Source organism: Saccopteryx leptura, chromosome 2, assembly GCF_036850995.1.
Source record: "Saccopteryx leptura isolate mSacLep1 chromosome 2, mSacLep1_pri_phased_curated, whole genome shotgun sequence".
Classification (NCBI taxonomy): Eukaryota; Metazoa; Chordata; class Mammalia; order Chiroptera; family Emballonuridae; genus Saccopteryx; species Saccopteryx leptura.
Genome location: NC_089504.1, coordinates 235,044,942 through 235,065,135, shown reverse-complemented (window position 1 = coordinate 235,065,135; position 20,194 = coordinate 235,044,942). Strand labels below are relative to the sequence as shown.

The following is a 20,194-nucleotide window of genomic DNA, read 5'->3' as shown; positions in this document are numbered from 1 at the left end:
CTGTTGATATTTGGCTCTGTTGACTAATGAGTTTGCCGACCACTGCACTAGAGCATAGGCCTTTCTATATGGTCGGGGGGTAAGTGACCAAAGTCACAGCTCGTTGAGGCTTGGCAGAGCCACCTCTGTTGGTTTCCACATCTGTGATAGGGATTGAAGGCTGAGACAACTGCAGGGAATGGTGTCAAATCCAGGAAGTACTTCTCACCCAGTGGTCACCATCCTGGAGGGGCAGGTGGGCCCCAAATGAGCCATTTCCTAATTCCTGGGTGCCCCTAAATAAGACTGTTCTAGTCTTTGTGTTATCTGTTGGGGAAACAAATGAAAACAAGACAGTGTATAAATGTTCAGCATTTTATCAGTAATTATCATGCTCTACTAGGAGCTGTAAGTACAGAAACCCAATGACATCATATAAAATAAAATATGTAGTCTGTCCCTCTTTGTATGGATATCTGCCGTCATCCATTCATCGATCGGTAATCATTATACATCAAACCTGGGCCTTGGAGAGTTAAAGGTTTCAGCATATATTGGAAGACCAGATAGATCATATTTTTCCATATATGTTTTTCTTATTTTCTATCTATACGTAGGTTTTTCTTGACATTTTAAATAAGTATTAAGTATTTTTGTGAAAACTCTCTGTATTATACTGAGTGAAATAAATAAGTCAGAAAAAGCTGAGAACTATATGTTTCCACACATAGGTGGGATATAAAACTGAGATTCATGGACACAGATAAAAGTGAAGTGGTTACCAGGGAGAGGGGGATAGAAAGAGGGGGTGGGGAAGGGAGTGAAGAAGGACAAATATACAGGGACAGAAAATGATTTGACTTTGGGTGATCGGCACACAACATAATGAACAGTTCAAATGCTATAGAAATGTTTACCTGAACTCTAAGTACTCTTATTGATCATATCACCCTGTTAAATTTAATTTTATGAATAAAATTAAGAAAGAAAGAGAGGGAGGGAGTGATGGAGGGAGGGAGGGAGGAAGAAGAAAGGAAGGAAGGAAGGAAGGAAGGAAGGAAGGAAGGAAGGAAGGAAGGAAGGAAGGAAGAAAGGAAGGAGGAGAGAGAGAGAGAGAAAAGAAAGAAAGAAAGAGAAAGAAAGAAAGAAATAAAAGAAAAGAAAAGAAAACCTCTATAGAAACCCCAAAAGTGCTCACTGGTGTTCCACATTCCTACCCCACACCCACAACCTTACATAAAAGCATCAAGCAGATCATCATTTTGGTTTCTCCCTCTCCTTTCCTTTCTCTCCCTCTCCTCCCTGCCCCCCTCTTCTGGTTCTTGGCAGGCTGACTGCCTCTCCCCAGCCCCTGTCCTCCCTGCCCCAGGTGCCCCACCTCAGTGCCATGACCTGTGTTCTGCCTGGACAGGTTTGACATGCAGCTCGCCCAGGCCCTGGGAGAGTCTGTGTTTGAGAAGGGACTCCGCGAGAAAGTGACCCAGGAGAACACCAGCGTCCGGTGGGAACTGGGCCAGCTTCAGCAACAGCTGCAGGTAAGGGGATGGGAGGCGTGGGGCCCTCTTGGCTCCGGGTCTCAGGGTGTCAGGAGTCCTCCCCACACACCTGCTGTAAATGGTGACAGGGAGGGAACTCTGTGTGGGTGTCCTGGCCTGCCAGCCACCTGGAGTCGTGGATCTCAGAGTGCTTTAATAAAACCAACAGTCGGTAGCAAATTGATCATATAACCTCCCTCGCTTGAAGTATGGAATTTGTGCTGGTCACCTGCATGGGTTCTAAGGTGCCCATCTGGCAGGTTTGAGGGACTCACCATAGAGAGAGTTAGCTGTAGCCATTCAGGGGCAGTGCCCTGTGCCATGCCAAAGGTCTTGATTAAGATCCCACTCAGGCATTTGCTCCTCACCTGCTGTGGCTCCCTGTTACCCCGCAGAGAAGTTCTACACCTCTTAGCCTGGCATGCAGCTCCTTCGTGATTGAGCCCAAGATTCTTTGACCCTGTAAGTGACTCTCCAACCTGGGAGAGTCATTTTTAGGCACTCTGCCTCCCTGTTCTGTCTCAGTCTTGGCCTCAGCAGGTGCACAGCTGACAAATGGGCAGGTGTTCCCTGTATGTGCTCTGAGGTCTAACTCTGGGGGCAATGACATTGCTCTCCCACCCTGGCCTGTCTGTGCTGTTCCAGAGAGCAGCCCTTGGTGGCCCACAGGGGGTGCTGTGAGGGGCTGCAGGGTGGAGGTGGAGATGGCAGGCTCTGAGAAGTGGAAGCCCCATTCCAGCAGGGTGGAGGGGTAACCCTGGAGGGGGGCCTGGTCACACGACTCCGACCCCTGTCCCCTTTGTCTCCGTAGCAAAAGGAGCAGGAGACCTCGAAGCTGAAGCAGGAGGTGGAGGTGCTGCAGGCCCAAAAGCGGGAGCTGCTGGAGCTGCCGTCTCTGGGGGCCAGTTCCGTCGCTGGCCTGAAGGACAGGCTCTGGAAGCTGGAGTCCAGTGCCCTCGAACAACAGAAAGTCCAGACTCAGCAGGAAAACACCATCAAGCAGCTGGAGCAGGTAGGAAGGCCGCCCCTTGTCAGCTCCAGTGTGGAGGGATGTTGTCCACATACGACGGCCGCTCCTCAGCCTTCAGGGGCTCCCCATCACCTCAGAGGACCTCTAAACCCCGAGGCCTGACATTCAGGTCCTCCATGGTGCAGCCACAGTGTTACCCCTCGGAGAGATGGGCCCTGATCACCTTCTTGAAAACAGCTCCCTCCACACCGTGCTCCCCTTTCACCCCCTGAGTTGGTGTATCCTTCATAGCACCTGCTGCCATCACATCCGATAGTGTTTTTTTAAAATTTCGCTCAATGCTGTTCTCTCCTGCTAGGACCTAAATGTCAGGAAGGCAGGGTTTTTGTTGCTCTTGCTTATCAGGACACCTGCAGCGCCTAGAAAGAGGCCAGGCATGTAGTTTGGGTTGAGTACGGTCAGTGCAGCAAACTCGGTCCTAAGCTCTCCTCACGTATCATCTCATGACTCTTCACGAGGACCTCAGATGGTGAGATATTAGTATTAATTACACCCACTTTACAGACGTGGATTGAGGCTCAGCAGTGTGCAGAGAGTGGCAGGGATGAGATTTGGAGCCTGTGTCATGTGACTCCACAGTGCCTTGAATACCTACTATGTGCACAGCACTGTGCACACCCTCGGGGAAGATTGGAGTGCTAGACTTGGGGAAATGCAAAGTAACCAAGGGGAATAAGGCAGGAATATCAAATACTCTAGTACCAACGTTCTCTGCAAAGTATCAGATGAATATTTCATTTATCTGCTTCTTTGTTTATGTGCTCGCCTTGTTCCATAAAGAATCTGAGACAACTTGTAAGACGTATGCATAACAAAATAGGAAAAAGTATAAATACAACAATTTGAACCAGAAAAACACAAATTAAAATAAACAGCAAGGAGAAATGGGGATAGTATATTAATAAGCACATATGTAAAACATGTGACCTCATACATACATAGTTGTTTTAGCTCCAAAATTCCTGGTGGCCAGAGAGAAAAAGGAAACGTGAGTTGCATGCCTTTTGTTATCCCCAAGGTAAAAACACGCCAGTTTTTCAGGGCGAAGCAAGGCTTTTCCTGATGCTTAGCTCTAAAGAAATTTCTCATGTGGGATTTCATAAGGGGCAATTATTCTGAAGAGGTTTTAAGGCTGGGAACCGTGTTTCAAGAGAATCTGACCAGGAGCATAAATATGTAGAGCAGGGAACTCTGAGCAGCTCTGATGAGGTGGGGGTGGGAGTGGAGAGTGCAAGGGGGAAGCGTGGAGTGCTTCTCAGTTACCACCCTCTCTCCATCCCCAGTCAGGATGGATCCTGCTGACTGTGACACCCAGTGTGGCAGGTGTGCCGGGGCAAGAGTCTGGAGCAGTTCCCAACAGCTCCTTTTCTTGTCCAATGCACCAGTATTTATTAAGCAGTTACTTAGTGCCATGCAGCAGGCAGTTGCTAAGGATGCAGCTGCAAACAAGCCAGACATGGTCTCTGCCCTCCAGAAGTTGACAGTCATGCTGAGTGTTATGGGAAAGTGTAACTTGCAGAACTGGCCTTATGAGCCCCCACTGGGGAAACAGTCAGAGTAGCCTTCCTGCAGGAAGTGATATTTACCAAAGCTGAAAGCCAAAGGATAAGTCCGAACTGGCTGACCAAGAGAGTTCTAGGCAGGAGGAACAGACGGTGTGAAGGCCAGGAGGCAGGGCAGTTGTGTGGCATTTAAGGGGCTGTGGTATCACCCTATCCAGATGGAGTCCTCAGGTAGCTCACTGTCAATAGGACCTTAGACAGGCTCCCTGTTTCCTCCCGCTTTAGTCTCCTCATCTGTACAATGAAACTGGAGCCTTGTCAATCCCCTAGTTTCCCCCAGCCCCGTGACTCCCTGAAGGTTCGTGCAGGAGGAGGAATATCTGTGTAGGACACTGAGGACCATGGAGGATGGGGCGGCAGCCATAGCAAGCCAGAGTCAAGAATAAAGCAAACCTTTCATAAAATTGTGTTAACACTTTAAGATACCACCAGGGGACCAGTCAGTGCGGGGAAGCAGGAATGTAGTATGGCGACCTCAGGGACCTGAGAAGTTAATGCAGCTTCCTTATTGTCCACCATCACCTTACGGGAGGCGAGGCTGACTCAACACTTTTATTCATGATTAGCTTCCCCCATAACTTCCTCCTCCATTGTGCCCTTGCAGACATCCAAGAGATATTTATTGATTCCAATATAGCACTTTTTCTGGGGGATTTTATGTTCGCTCATATAAGCTTGACATAAATGGTATTGCAGATGTCAGGAGTGTCCAGGAGGCTAGGGAAAAAATGAAAAAGAAATATTTTATTTACTCGCTTAAGTTCCTCATTTTGGATTATCTTCCCATAACCTCTGTCATTTTAAAGAAGGCAGAGAAGGAAGTTGACATTTAAAGTGAGCATACTTTATGCCAAGAACTGTAAGAGGGACTCTGACTCACACCATCCTTTTTCCTCTTCACCCCAGAGGATATTATCAGCGTTTACAAAGACCAAGATTGTTTTTGTCTCAACTTAATTTCCATGTTAGGGACAGTAATTGCGACCTTCTGAGAGTTTGGTTGGAGACGCCAATGAGTTTCTACCAGGTAACCCACATACTGAGTTCCAAATGCTTCTCCACAGACCAATAGCATTAAAGAGCATAGATAAAGGAAAACCGAGAAGTATAGTTTTTTGGGCCCTCTACCCTGGAAATCCTGATTCAATAGGGTTAGGGTGATACTCTGAAATTTAAATTAAAAAAAAAAAGGTATTAGGTAATTCTCATGGGCCACAAAATTTGAGAAGCAGGAGCTTGGGTCAGCCTCTCGGTTAACTGGAACAAGAAAGTGAAACCTTGAACTAGAACTGGAACCCATGGCTTCTGCCTTCGACTGCTGAACCGTCTACACAACATCATTTGGTGTAAGGACCCTGCGCAGCGCTTGGCTGTCCGGAGCAAGTTTTGGAGGGTCTCCCCGATGAGATGACTCCTTCATGGGAACACAGCGCCTACGATGTGAGGCTGCCAGGAAGTCCTTTCTGTTTTCAAAATGATGGGGAAAGAGGAAGTAATGTTTACGTGCCAGGCATTGTGCTGAGTGCTTTGCATGGGGTCATCTCATTTAATTGTCATAATGACATTCGAAGATGGTTGTTTTCTACAGGGAAAGGGAACTGATCAGAGACAAAATTGTCTGAGGTAACATCTGGGGCCACTTATCTCCCCCTCCAGGCTTTCATATCTTCCTAAACAAAACTATCCCACTATCCATCCACTCACCTCTCCACCCATCCAAAAAACCAGCACTGATGTCTGATCCAGGCATGACAAATGTTTCCTCTTAAGAGTGTTGAGAAAGATTCTGAGGCTACATCTAAACTCAGTAGGAAAGTGTGATCGATTAGTGATGTCTGTTATGGCCATAAACAGGGATATAAGCAGCATTTGGGCTATCGATGTACTATGTCTGAGCCTGGGTGCTTGGGGGGATAACTGGACACTCCTCCACACACTCCAAAAATGGAAAGGGCAACTGGAGTGCTAAGGGTGGCACGGAGGGTCAGGGAGCAGGTGAGGGTCACACTCATGTGCCGCCTTTGCCTCCCTGCAGCTCCGTCAGCGGTTTGAGCTGGAGATAGAGCGGATGAAGCAGATGCACCAGCAGGACCGTGAGGACCAGGAAGAGGAGCTGGAGGACATCCGCCAGTCCTGCCAGAAGCGGGTATGTAAGTGGCGAGTGCAGCTGTACCCTAGGGACCGGGCAGGCCCAGGCTGGTGCCCTCTCTCTTAGAGTGGGGGGGGGGGGGGTTGCAGGAACTGGGACAAACTCTTTCTGCACTCACCTGACACCGTAGCTCCCTAAGTGCTTTCGAGGGTGCTGGAGCAGAAGTGCCTGTCTTAACTATGATCTAGAAACTTCCAGAAGCCTCTGGAATTGTTGAGCATAATCACCCCAAAATTTCTGCCAAGAGCGCACAATGCCATGTGACCGATGACCTAGGCAAGGACTTAACACGTTTCAAGAAGAGGGCCTGGCAGTTTCCCTTGCACTTCAAATAATTTCTTCCATTTTATCCAAGTTCTCTGCAGATGTTTCAAACAGTGTACAAGAAAGCCATCAACCCTCAAAATCTCACCTAGAAAGCACCATTATTACTATTTTAAAATGTTCTTTCATTTCTCTTTCACTAGACACACACGCGCGCGCGCGCACACACACACACATATTTGTAGAGATAGCCTTTTACCTGAAAGAGGTCAGGGTGTTGCGAGGCCTGCTATTCCCTTGGCTGCTTGTCCTGGGCCTCCTCCCAATCAGTAAATACCGATCTAACCTACATGACTAATGGCTTAAAAGTAGTTCACCTTAGGCCATGTGCTCTGATCTATCCAACAAGTCTCCTATGGTCGGACACTTGGGATGTTTCTGATTTTCTTTTGCTATTACCAGTGTTGAGATAAATGCCCTCATAGACACACTGACTGGCACAAATAGAAGATGAATTCTGAGAGTAGACTTGCGGGAGAGCTTTGAGTAAAGCCTCATTTAGCTGATTTCGTCACTCTAGGTCTTGTCTGGGTCTCTGGTAACCACATGTGCATTGTGACTCACCAAGAAGAGGCAGCATTTTGCAAAGTTGACTCCTCCTCTTCGCTCCCTAAACAGTCTCGCTGTAGAGGGACCTCTAGACTGTAGGGGTCGAGAGCCCGAGTGTTGGAGGTCATAGACTCTCCATGTGAATCTTTGCCCTTTCGACGTAATAACCATGTGACTCTGGGAAAGTGATTTGAAACCCTCAACTTCAACTCAAGTCCATTCTGTCCCTGGTCTCCTGGCTCCCTGTCCAGCTCTGGTCCCTGAGGGTCAGTTCATAAGACACCCAAGAAAGCTGATATTTATTGCTGTTTCCTGCAGCATCACAGAGGCTTGGATCAAGGCCCAGCTCCCATCGAGAACCAGGTGTAGGACATTGGAGAAATCACATAACATTGCTCATAAGCCTCACTTTTCTCACCTGACAGATGGGATAATAATGGCTACTCTGCAGAGGGACAGTGAAGGTTCAAGGGGATGACAGATGGGGAAGCATTGCAGAGTTTTGTAACGTGACCCTTGTTTGTGAAGACTGAAAGGCAGCACTGGATTCCTAGGCAGCTGGACTGCCAGGCGGAGCCAGGGAACCAGCTTCATGGCTGACCTGCTGTCGGGTGTGATTTATCGTCAAGCGAAGGTGAAGGCCGGTGCTGGAACTTAGCCCCCTGGAGTGCCCCCTGCAGAGCATCATCTTGGGCAGGGCAGGAGGGGGCCTTGGTGACATTAAGGACCGCCACAGGAGACAGGAACCCTGGCTGAGCATGTCCTGGGGCCAGTTGGGCTGCATTGACATCCTGTCACCCTCCAAGGGAGTGTGCAAGACCTGGGCCCATTCTTCACCCCCTAGTGGTTGACGCTGCTGCATCTGCTCTTCATCCTGTTCCTCAGAGTCCCACGACTCAGCCTGAGGGGCCCCGCAGCTTCCCCCTAGAGCCCAGGGCCGGAAAGAAAAGAGTCAATGATTCGGGCTCAGCCAGACCTGTGCTCCCTTGAGTAAGCCTCCTAACTCCTAACCGAGACTGCTTTCTCATCTGTGAGAGGGGAGAATGATCGAACATGTTCTGACTTCCCTAGGCTATTGTCGAGGATGCAATAAAAGAATGGGAAGGGTTTTGGAAACTTTAAAGTGCTGGAATTTATCATCAAAGGGCCAGTTTCCATTATTTTCCATTATGACATATTTGGGAGAAATAAATGGCATTCTGTGAACACCCACTGGGTGTCATGCACCAGGCTGGGTTCTTAATGTCTGTAACTTACTTAATCCTCACGAGGGTTCTGTTTCTACAGGTGAAGTAACATGCCCAAGATTCCCCAGCTGAGAAGTAGGAGAGCTAGGCTTTAAATTTGGGTCTCTCTGACTTCAAAGCCCAGACTCTTAACCAGGACACAGATATTTTTTATTTTGCAAATGTTTGAACTATGAAAGACCATTTAGGAAGCACTTGATAGAAGTCAACTTTTGGCAATGCTGCATCTCTTAGCGCTTCATGCACGATGACTTACCAAAGGCTCTGATAAGTCCTGTGCTGAAGAACTTGTCAACTCAGTGGTTTCCACACTCTTTCTAGCATGGATTTCCCGCCACTCCCCACATTGTATCTGTGAACAGTGCATGGAAATACTCTGCAGAACACATTCCAGTAAACTTTGCCTTGCTTGATATATAGTTTTTATTATTTTGTAGATTTTTCAAAATTTGTTTTAGCTGCTCCTGTCTTCATTCTGAAAGCAGATGTGTACAGAGTGCCTTATATTTCCCTTAAAGCAGTGGTCCCCAACCCCCGGACCATGGACCGATACCAGTCAGTGGGCCATTTGGTACTGGTCTGCAGAGAAAGAATAAATAATTTACATTATTTTTGTTTTATTTATATTTAAGTCTGAACGATGTTTTATTTTTTAAAAATGACCAGATTCCCTCTGTTACATCCAAGACGCACTCTTGACGCTTGTCTCGTAAGTTCAACAATTATATTTAAAAATACCACAGTTTTTACACCAGTCACATAATTTTATTTTTTGCATTTATCCGTCCCACCCTAAAGGCCGGTCCATGAAAATATTTTCTAACATTAAACCGGTCCGTGGCCCAAAAAAGGTTGGGGACCACTGGCTTAAAGGAAAGTTTCAAAATGAACTTGCTTTCTACCGAAGTGACCATCAATCACTATTTTTCCCCTCCATGGATCAGGAGACAAAAGCCCTCAGTTCCTGTCCATGTGGCCTCACTGAAGGTGCCATCAATTTCAAGAGCTCCTCAGAGCAGGAGGAGTGCCCTGAGCCAGGGTCCCAGTGAGCTGGAGAGGTGACCCAGACCTTCCTGGGGCTTTGCCGTGGACAGATTTATAAAGGCAGAGAGTGAGGTCAGACAAAGGTGTTTTTCTCCTGTGACAGATACCAACATTGACTTCACATCTAGTGACTGCTCTGCTCGGTCTATCTCCAACTGTGGCAGGAAATCAATTGTTAGCAACCTGGGTGGGACTGCTGATGGCTGTCAGGAGTGGCAGGAGAGCTGGGGCGGGGAGAGGGATAAGTAGCTGCTCGTAGCAAAAATTGACATTAGGGCATGTGCTTTGGAACCTCTCTCTGACTCAGTTTGTCCATCTGTGAAATAGGGTAATGGAAGGCACAAGGTACAGAGGGAGGCTGAAGGGGCGGAGGAGATAACATATTTCAGAGAGGCAGGTAGGGAAGTGGGTGTGCAAAGCGCGGGGGGGGGGGATCCCCTCTAGTGGAGAATGCCTGGCTTTGCCGGGTGATTGCAGAGAAATCCAAGCCAGCTGTCAATTAAATGAATTTTTTATAGCCAGCTGTCTTAGTCAGTTCAGGCTGCTCTAACTGAACATCGCAGACATTTATTTCTCACAGTTCTGGAGGCTGGGAAGTACAAGACCAAGGTGTCTGGGGAGGGCTCTCTTCCTGGCTTGTAGACCACCACCTCCTTGTCTGAGGTGGAGAGAGAGAAGAAGCAAACCCTCTGGTGTGTCTCTTAGAAGGGCGCTCATCCCATCGTAGGAGCTTCACCCGCACGATGGCATCTAAACCTAATTAGGGACTAAAGGCCCTGCTTCCAAATACCGTGGCACTGAGGCGAGGGTTGCAACAGATGAATTTTGGAGGAGTACAAACATGCGGTCCATATCACTGAGTAAGCTCAAGTGCAAATTTTAAAAATGTTTACTACATCATAGTATATTTATATGTTTAATATGTTGGATCTAGTGTTGTGCAGAGCCTGAAAACAGCAGGGTGCCAAGACTTACAAGTATTCAAGCGAGGTCATGGCATAGGAGGGAGACATCTGTTAGGGGATGGGGCGGGAACTGGGGGGTAGGGTTTCACAGTGAATGGTGGGGCTCCCCATAACTGACACAGTGAATGGTGGGGCTCCCCATAACTGACACAGTGAATGGTGGGGCTCCCCATAACTGACCAGCTCTCCCCTTGGTCTTCTGGCTCCCAAGTTCCAAGCTTTTAGGCTCCTGAGTTCTCCAACCAAGACACCTGTTTCTGACCACTAGGGCTGGGCTTGTGGATCTGGGCGAAGGACCTTGCACGCCACGTGCCCTCCTCCTGGGGGGTCCCTGCCTTGAGGGATTGGTCTGGAGGGAGCTCGTTTATCCTGTGCGTGACTCTGCCCTTTGCACTGCAGCTCCGCCAGCTGGAAATGCAGCTGGAGCAGGAATATGAGGAGAAACAGATGGTCCTCCACGAGAAGCAGGATTTGGAAGGCTTGATCGGGACCCTCTGTGATCAGGTAAGCGGGAGACACCAGCAGACATGGGAGAACACCTCTCCTGCCTCGGGCCCTTTGAGAGCGGCGGCTTCCTGTGGAGGCCAGCTGGAGGGGTCTTTAGGATGAGCTAGGACTCCATCTACTCCTACTGAGTGACTTTTTCTTCACCAATTCCATCCCTGTTCACATTCACTGGCTCTTCAAAGGGGACCTTCCAGGGTCCACACACATGCAGGGTTCTTAGAAGAAACCAGGAGAATAAAGAGACCTTGCCTTCAGCAGCTGTTGGAGTAAGAGTGCATACAACCCTTGCTTTAATTGGGGCAAATGGGAATGGCCCCTGTGCTCACAGCCGCCAACTTTTTGTGAGAACAAGATTTTTGCTGGAGGCAGCCAGGCTCAGAGTCAGGCAAGTGCCTCTTTCAACCTGAGCTGGGCACTTCTGTCTACATTGCTTTGGGTGAGTTAGTTAACCGCCTAAGTTTGTGGAGGACAGCTTCCTGGGGTTGTTGCCATCTCTGTGTATTAGAGTTCTTGTCTGCAGCATGGTGGACCCTTTCAGCCACATCATTCTTTTTTTTTATTTTTGTATTTTTCCAAAGTGAGAAGTGGGTAGGCAGCCAGACTGCCGCATGTGCTCATCCTGGATCCACCAGGCATGCCCACCAGGAGGCAATGCTCGGCCCCTCTGGGGCGTTGCTTCACTGCAATCGGAGCCATTCTAGCGCCTGAGGCAGGGGCCATGGAGCCATCCTCAGTGCCCAGGCCAACTTTGCTCCAATGGAGCCTCAGCTGTGGGAGGGGAAGAAAGAGACAGAGAGGAAGGAGAGGGGGAGGGGTGGAGAAGCAGATGGGCACTTCTCCTGTGTGCCCTGGCCAGGAATTGAACCCAGGACTTCCACACGCTGGGCCAACGCTCTACCACTGAGCCAGTCGGCCAGGGCCCAGCTGCATCATTCTTTGTGGTGAGACTGTCCCATGCACAGTGGGATGTTGATCAGTGTCCCTGGCCTCCACCCATAGATGCTAGTACTCCTAGCTGTGACAACCAGAAATGCCTATAGACACTGCCAGATGTCCACTGAGGACAAAAACCAACCTCCCCCTTTATGAAGAACTGCTGCTATAAACAAAGCAGAGGCAGAACCCAGAACCAGCTCCCAACTTCGGTGTTGGGAGGAGTTGCTCCTCCACCCCCAGGTATTCCTTTCTCTGCCTGTGCTGCTGCTACACAAACCCCCAACACTGGAGAGGAATTGCTGTGGCATCTACAAGTTCTGTTCATGTATCGTAAGGGTATATTTTCATGTATTTGCTTACAATGCCCTTGGTGTCTTTTAATTAGTAATGATCTCACCATTAATAGCCTTCCCCCATTAGTTTATACACAAAGGAATGGGGTCCACTTCAAATGGGCATCTGGAGCAGCCAGACCTTGGCCAAATAGGTGCTAATATGGATTTGGGGGGAAGGGGTAAGTAGGTCAGGCACCCATTCTTAAAACAAAAAACCTTGGCCGAGGGAGCCAGGACATGTAGGAGCACAGCTGCCTCTGTTGGAACCCCATCGTTAAGGTTTGGATAGAGAACTCCTCAAACTTAAGCGAGGGTGTCAGGCAGATCCTTGCCTGGCTCAGTCATTGGCTGGGGATTGTGGGAAGAACATGGTCTCAGCTCAAACACCACAGCAGATCCCAAATGCGCTGCAGCGGGAGGCTGTCAACAAACTGTTCCCTTCGCAGCTGATCACCAAGTTCTTGAAGGGACATTCAAACAGGACACTGTGGTCACCATGGATGAAACGATTCTTTACTTGCAAACCTATTTGGACCTACCTACTTCCTTTTAGGGAGTAGGGTGAACATTTAATTACTGTCCTGAAATACTAATTGAACACAAATTCAGACAGTATCCTCTTTCTTATTGAGTTTCAATGGTGAAAATTTTAATTCACTTTCACTATTTCTATTCTACTGAAAAAATATTTTTTAATATATTAAGATAATATATTTATCTTGAATTGCTGCTTTCATTGCATCTTTACATGCTAAACATTTTGTTATATCCTTTGTGATTTCTTTCTTTAACGTGTCAGTTATTTAGAAATTGAATTTTAAGTTTATTAATATTTGGAATTATTTGTATTAACTTTTTATCATTGACTTTTAGTTTAGTATCGCTTTGGACACATAACAGGATCAAATGCATAACATTTATTCTTTAAAATTGTTGAGAGATCTCTTTGCTGTTTCAATTCATGGTCAAGTTTAATAAATTATTTACTGGTAAAGAATCTAGCTATTTTTGAAGCATAGGGTTCTATCCATGGCGGATGAATGGAGCTTGTTAATTTTGTTGTTTAAATACTATATGATATTTAAAAATCACTTTATTTTTTTTCCTTTCAATTTTATTTAGAAAATTTAATTTAATGGAGTGACATTGATCAATAAGAGTACATGGGTTTCAGGTTTCTGTTAACTTTGGTTTGGTCTGTTTGATTTGTTTCTGGGAAACTTCTGTAATAGTCCCACTGCGATTGTGGTTTTATCAAGTTTTGCTTATAATTCTGTGTTAGTTTTCCCTTTATGTATGTTGAGGTTATATTTTTAGCTGAATCTAAGTTTATTATTGCTTTATTTTCTTGGCAGATTATAGCTTGTCCCTTGATTATTACCTGGTGTGTCCCTTGCTGCTTGATGAATGGTTTTTGCCTTATATTTATTCTGCTCGGTGTCTTTTCATTTGCCTGCCGAGACCTTTTTTAATTCTGTTATTTTCAACCTTTTTGAATGTGTGAACGTATATTTTCTTTAAACAGCTAGATACTTTTTAATCCTATTTTAGCCTCTAAGTTTTCATAGAACAGTTTATTTACATTTATTATAGTGACTGATGTATTTGGCTTTCTGCTCCCTTCTTTTGAGTTTTGTGTTTGTAGGGTCATTGTCTCATTTTCTTTGCTTTTCGCTTGACTGCTTTCGAGAATAGATTGATCATATAGTCTGTGATCACTTATGCACTACAGCTGCTTCTAAAGCTACAAATCATATTTCTGTTTTTTTGGTAGTCACCATAAGTTTTAATATCATGGGTTTTTTTTTTTATATGGAGTTTTTTTTTCCCTAAAAAACCTTATTTAATTTTTACAACAACGTGGTAGGACAGGCATCATTAGTACCTACATATAAATGAGAGAAGGGAAGCTCAGAAGGTAAAGCAAATTGCCCAAGATGACGCAGCTTGTTATTGGCCTCGGTGGATGTGAAATGAGGCGTGTGTTATCTGAAAGCCTGTATCTTTAAAATCAAGCCCCACGCTGCTTAAACATGATTAAGATCTCGTTAACCAGGACCTTCCATCTGTGGACCGTCATTGCTCACAATGGTGGAAGTCAGTCCAGCCCTGTCGTCAATTCAGCAACACATAGCCCCTCTCCAGACCTCAGTTTCCCCATCTGGAGAGTGGCTCGATTCTCCCAACAGCCTTTCAAGATCATATATTTGAAGTGCTCAGAGAGTTCCTTGACCACAGACTTTTAACAACCGCCCCCAAACAATCTGTCTTTATTATTAACAGTGAAACAGTTGCGGTTATGACTATAGTTTCCCCACAACAACACTGAACATTATTTAGATTTATGGGTTAATTATTCACCAGTTTTATCTAAATTTGAATCTTTGTACTGTAAAATGTGAACTAGCAGAATGACATTTATTTCCCATTAACCTAATGAGGCCTTTCCCCCTTTCCTCCCCTCCTATAGCAGCAATTCATTATGACTTGGCCTGAGACTTTGTTATGAATTTTGTTTGCAATGATTCCTCTGGAAAGGAGATGGTGGCGGCATTGTCGGGGTCCTTCCGGGAGAGAAAAGGGTAGAATCTGAGCCATCCCTACTGCATGGTCAGTGCCTGCATCAGGGAACGAACCCGATGCCAGCTTGACCCACAGGAGAATTGAAGGCACTTTTAAGGTGTGTGCAGAGCAAGAAGAACACACAAAAATAAGAAAGTTGCCATGCACGCTGCTTGAATACAGTCATGGTGAAGAACCAGGGCTCAACTGAGTAAACTGGGATTCAGGTTCCAGTAGGCACTGCTGCACAGTGGTCAGAGACTTGCATTCTGATGCTGAGCTGTCTGGGTTCAAATCCCTGCAATGCCACAGCATGACCTTGGGCAGATAGATCACTTACCTTCTCCATATCAATTCTGTCAACTGTCCCTCTGTTTCCCCCTGATAATACATATTTAACAGCTCCACACAGCTCACAAGATGTGCACTGGCCTCAGGTAGCTTCCCTTCCTCTGGGACCTGCCCCACACCCATGTGTTACACCCTCATGCTCGTCACCCAGAACAGAACGTGCAGGACTGCTTCTCAGCCCTCCGTGCTCAGGCAGGGCCTTCTCCCTGTAGTGCCCTTCCCGCACCTCGCCTGGCTCCGTCCTGTTTGCCTGGGGTTCTCCCGACCCCATCCCTGCCGGGGCTGGGTGATGTTCCCCTGTGCCTCCGTCGCACTTTTCCTGCCAAGTAAAGAGCGAAACACACCTCTCTCTTCATATATTTTACTAAAACGACCGCTTTGCAGCCAGAAAACTTGGGTTCCTATCCTCACTCTGCCACCTACTGCTCGCTGTGTCACCTCCATTAAGCTTTAGTTCCCTTGTCTGCGAAATGGGAATCATGGCTCTGCACAGCTCCGAGATTCCCTAGGACTAACTGTGCTACTGCCCGCAGAGTGTTGAGAACAGCGCAGGACGCTTAGCCCTCTATAGATGTAAGGCAATAATAATACTAATAATGTCTTGTTAGGAGATTGTCACAGGAGTTAAATGTAATGACATGTGACAAAGGGCCTGGCACAATGCCCAGTCCTGAGCTCAGCTCAGCAGGTGAGACTATGAATATATATATATTTTATATATGTATGTATAAAATATCTAGCATTTATAACTTAACAAAGCAATATGTCTGAGAACAAAGAGGCCATATTCTGAGAACCGCCTCATTTTTCAAAGGCTTCAGAACTCGTGGCAGAGACATAGTAATGCAGAATCTAAAGGGGTCCGTTTCAGGTCATCAGACAATACTCATAACCCTTTATATTTGTAAAGCACTTGGCAGCCCGCAAAGTGCTTTCTGGTCTGTTATCACGTCGGATTTTTGTCTTATTTCAAGGCGGAGGAGAAGGATCTTTTTTCCGTTTAACCTCTTCTTTTATAGACGAGGAGACTCGGGTTCAGAAAGGTGACATCGCTCAGCCCCAGTTCCTACTGCTAGTAAGTGTGAGCCAGGGTTTCAAGTCTTGGCCACCTCCTTCTCCATCCCTCGTTCTTTCTAGACTATCCCGGGTCATTCTGAGCGTTCAGGCAATGGTTGTGCTCGGCAGAGACACAGACATCCAGGTGTGCAGAGACTGAACCCCAGGGTTGAGGCATCCGGGCCCCTTTTCTTGAATATTCCCTCTCAGATTGAGGTGCCATGCTCTTTTCTCTGGTCCCCGAGGACAAGGGTGCTGTCCATTTCATTCAGAGATGCGGACTCAGTGCTCGGCCAGCACTCTGTCCATTTCATTCAGAGATGCGGACTCAGTGCTCGGCCAGCACTCTGTCCATTTCATTCAGAGACCTGAGCTCAGTGCTCGGCCAGCACTCTGTCCATTTCATTCAGAGACCCGAGCTCAGTGCTCGGCCAGCACTCTGTCCATTTCATTCAGAGACCCGAGCTCAGTGCTCGGCCAGCACTCTGTCCATTTCATTCAGAGACCCGAGCTCAGTGCTCAGCCAGCACTCTGTGTCTCGGGGTGACCGCTGTCTGCCCACGTTTCAGTCAAGGCCCTGCGTGATTCTGTGTCTTCCATGTTTTGTTAGTTTGTATTGTCGGCTTCTGGCTATTGTCACCCTCCTGGTGCCAGGTTTAGGGTGTGGCTTCTTCAGGAGCCCTTCGACAACTGTCTGCTGCAGTGCAGAGCTTGTAAATTCAGGATTCTGGGGGAAGGAATGGACTCACTTCTGGGTAAGGTCCCTAATGTAGAAAGTGACCTCGTCAGCCTGTCCTTAGAACTGGCAAAGGGGACCTGCTCAGGGGACAGAAAAAGCTAGATTTAGACCTTCAAAAGCAGCACAGCTATTTCTAATACTATTTACTGACCTGTAACCTCCATGCAGCGAGGTACATCACATCCCATGTGTGTAACTCAATGAATTTTCATAAACTAATAAAGCCAGCACCCAGATTAATAACATTAGCAACCCCAGAGGGTCCCCTCCTGCCCTATTCAGTCACAACCCCTCTAGGGTCACTGCTGTCCTGACTTCTGTCAGCAGAGGGCCTCACCTGACATGGACTCTTGCAAGGGGAAGAGAGGCCATATTGATGAGTTTGTTGCAAAAGACGAGACAGAATGACTTCAGATCCATACAGGCCGTGGTAACAGTAATAACAGCTCATATTCGTGCCTTTTCTGTGAGTCAAGCTGAGCAGATATCTAATTTTCACAGCAGCCCTGTGAGCTGATGCCATTTCCATTTTGCAGCTGAGGAAACTGAGGCTCAGGGAGGAACAGGGTCTTGTTCAAGGTCATGCAGTGAATTAGCAGGATTCGAACCCAGGGATCCTGGTACCAGAGAACTTAGACCCTGGCCACAGCTTTGTGGTCTTAGCTGACGAATGCCTTCCATTGGCTTCCAGATCGGCCATCGGGACTTTGACGTGGAGAAGCGTCTTCGGCGGGACCTCAGAAGGACTCACGCGCTGCTGTCAGACGTGCAGCTCCTCCTGGGGACAATGGAGGATGGCAAGGCCTCGGTCAGCAAGGAGGAGCTGGAGAAAGTGCACAGCCAGGTGGGTGTCTCGGGGTCCCCTCAGAGTTGGGCTGGGGAAGTGCTGCAGCCACTGGCGGGAATGGGGCTGGTGGGTCACATGGGGAGAGGAGGAGGGGCTTATAAATGACTGAGAAGTCTCGTTCCCTCCCTTCTTCCGGGCTGAGTCAGGATGCAACTTGAGGGTTCAGGCAGATCAGGGCCTTGGGGCAGAATGGCTGAGTGCAGCGCACGCATGCCTTTATATGTATGTATGTACATTTATACGTACATGGGGACAGGCATTTGTACATACGCAGGAGTGTGCATTCGTATCTGTTTTTGTACATACACACATGTATTTGTATGTACATGCATGTGTGCATCCACTGACTACCAGGGTTGGGTATGAAACTAGTAGTAATAGAGCTAATGATGCAAAGTCTGTTTCTACTAGCAACAATATCCAATAATAGCCATTTGATGGCCTATTAAATGCTACTGGTATTGATCACGAAATGATGGTCACTGCTGCCGCACGTACAGGATGTCGCACTGAGTGCTCAGGAGAGCTGAGGGAGATGAGGGTCATCATCTCCATTTCACAAGTGAGGTGACCCCCACCCACAGTCACACAGCTAGAAAATGGCAGGGATAGGATTTGAACCCAGGTTTTCAAGCTCCAGCATCCCTGGCTGACTTAGCAGCGGGTCTGAGGGCCAATGGGAGGGGAGGGGAGGCCAGGCTGGAGCGGGGGACCTCAGGACAGGTACTAGTGTGGCCTGGGGTGGCAGGGATTGGGAGGTGTCCGTGGGTCAGATCCCATGCGGTGGTGGGAGCCTCCAGGGGAGAGGTCCCAGAGCGGAATGACATAACCAGGCTCAGAGCCCCGCTGGGGGTGTTGTGCCCCTGCATTCGGTGTTCCTCTTATGTAAGTCACACGCCTCCCTTGGATAACCACCTTCTCAGAGTGTTGCCATTCCTTCCTCCTCCTTCTCTGGCCTTCTATCATGTAGCCTCAGTCATGCCACGTGGCTCTGTCTTTTTTTTTTTTTTTTCAATCTTCGTAGAATGTCCTGAGAAACTCAGATAGTAATCTGCACTTTTTGGACTGCCTCCTGAATAAAACTGTTCTTCCCATGGTCAGGAATATGTTTTATTTATGTCTGATGACACCCATCCAGTCCCTTGCACATAATACATACTGAATACAAATGCCTTCCTGTTGAATTCAGTTGACTCATCCACCTCATTTGACAAATGAGGAAACCAGGGAACAGAGAGGGTGAGGTAGTTGCCCAAGGTTACACAGCCACTTAAAGGTAGAGCCATGCCTCAAAGCCACATTCCCTGATGCCAAACCCAGGGTTCTTCTTCCTTCCTTCTGCAGAAGCCCCTGACTGTCAGCAGATCCCCAGGAAGGCAGCGGGAGGCAGCAGAGTCTAGCTGCAGGCTCTAGAAACAAGATCTGGAGCAGGGGTCCCCAAACTTTTTACACAGGGGGCCAATTCACTGTCGCTCAGACTGTTGAGGGCTGGACTATAAAAAAAAAAAACTATGAACAAATCCCTATGCACACTGCACATATCTTATTTTAAAGTAAAAAAACAAAACAGGAACAAATACAATATTTAAAATAAAGAACAGGTAAATTTAAATCAACAAACTGACCAGTATTTCAATGGGAACTATGCTTCTCTCACTGACCATCACTGAAAGAGGTGCCCCTTCCGGAAGTGCGGCGGGGGCAGATAAATGGCCTCAGGGGGCCGCATGTGGCCCGCTGGCCGTAGTTTGGGGACCCCTGATCTAGAGCTTCCGTGGCCCCTTCTCTGCCACTGGTTTCCCATCTGTAAAATGAAAGGTTTCCGACAGAGGTTATTAGCTAAAGTAGAAAAGCTTAAAAAAGAAAAAAGAACACGAAATTCCAGACTTGATTTAGATTTTACCAGTTTGTCCATTAATGTCCTTTTCCTTTGTAGGATCCAACCCAGGGTACTACACAGCACGTAGTGGTCACTCCTGCCTAGTCCCCCTCTGGTCTGAAACAGTGTCTTAGCCTCACCTTGTATTTCATGGCCTTGACAGTTTAGAGGAGTCCTGGCCAGGTGTCCCGTAAAATGTCCTTCAAGCTGGGTTTGTCTGATGTTTTTTGCATGATCAGACCAGGTTTGTGGGGTTTCAGAAAGAACCCCCCAGATTTGCAGGGCTGTTAAACCCAAGAATGATTCAATGGTTCTTAGCAGTTTCCTTAATCAAGACGCCTTCTGCTAGGGTGACCACCCACCTTGGCTTGTCTGGACCACCCTGGTTTTAGTTCTGTGTCTAGGGCAAGCCCTCAGCCCCTGGCAAACAGGACAGTTGGTAACTATGTTTCCAGTCTGTGTGGCCAGCCAGGTGGGTGGTAGACCCTGAGCCTCTTGGTTTGCCTCAGGGGGACAGAGATGTCCACACTCTCGGACAGGGGCCAGACATCCAGGGGTCATGCGGCCCCCTGAGCGGGGGGCCCTGTGCTCTGCCTGT

At 47.5% G+C, this 20,194-nt stretch overlaps 1 protein-coding gene across 1 annotated transcript in view; it reads left to right on the top strand.

Moving 5' to 3' along the window:
- The window catches only part of MYO18B (myosin XVIIIB), a 232,770-nt gene that overhangs the window by 125,619 nt on the left and 86,957 nt on the right, over positions 1–20,194 (top strand). The window contains exons 30-34 of the mRNA XM_066370610.1: positions 1,391–1,514; positions 2,326–2,526; positions 6,142–6,252; positions 10,784–10,888; positions 17,562–17,714. Coding sequence (XP_066226707.1) covers positions 1,391–1,514; positions 2,326–2,526; positions 6,142–6,252; positions 10,784–10,888; positions 17,562–17,714 — 694 coding nt within the window. The remainder of the gene's footprint in view (positions 1–1,390; positions 1,515–2,325; positions 2,527–6,141; positions 6,253–10,783; positions 10,889–17,561; positions 17,715–20,194) is intronic.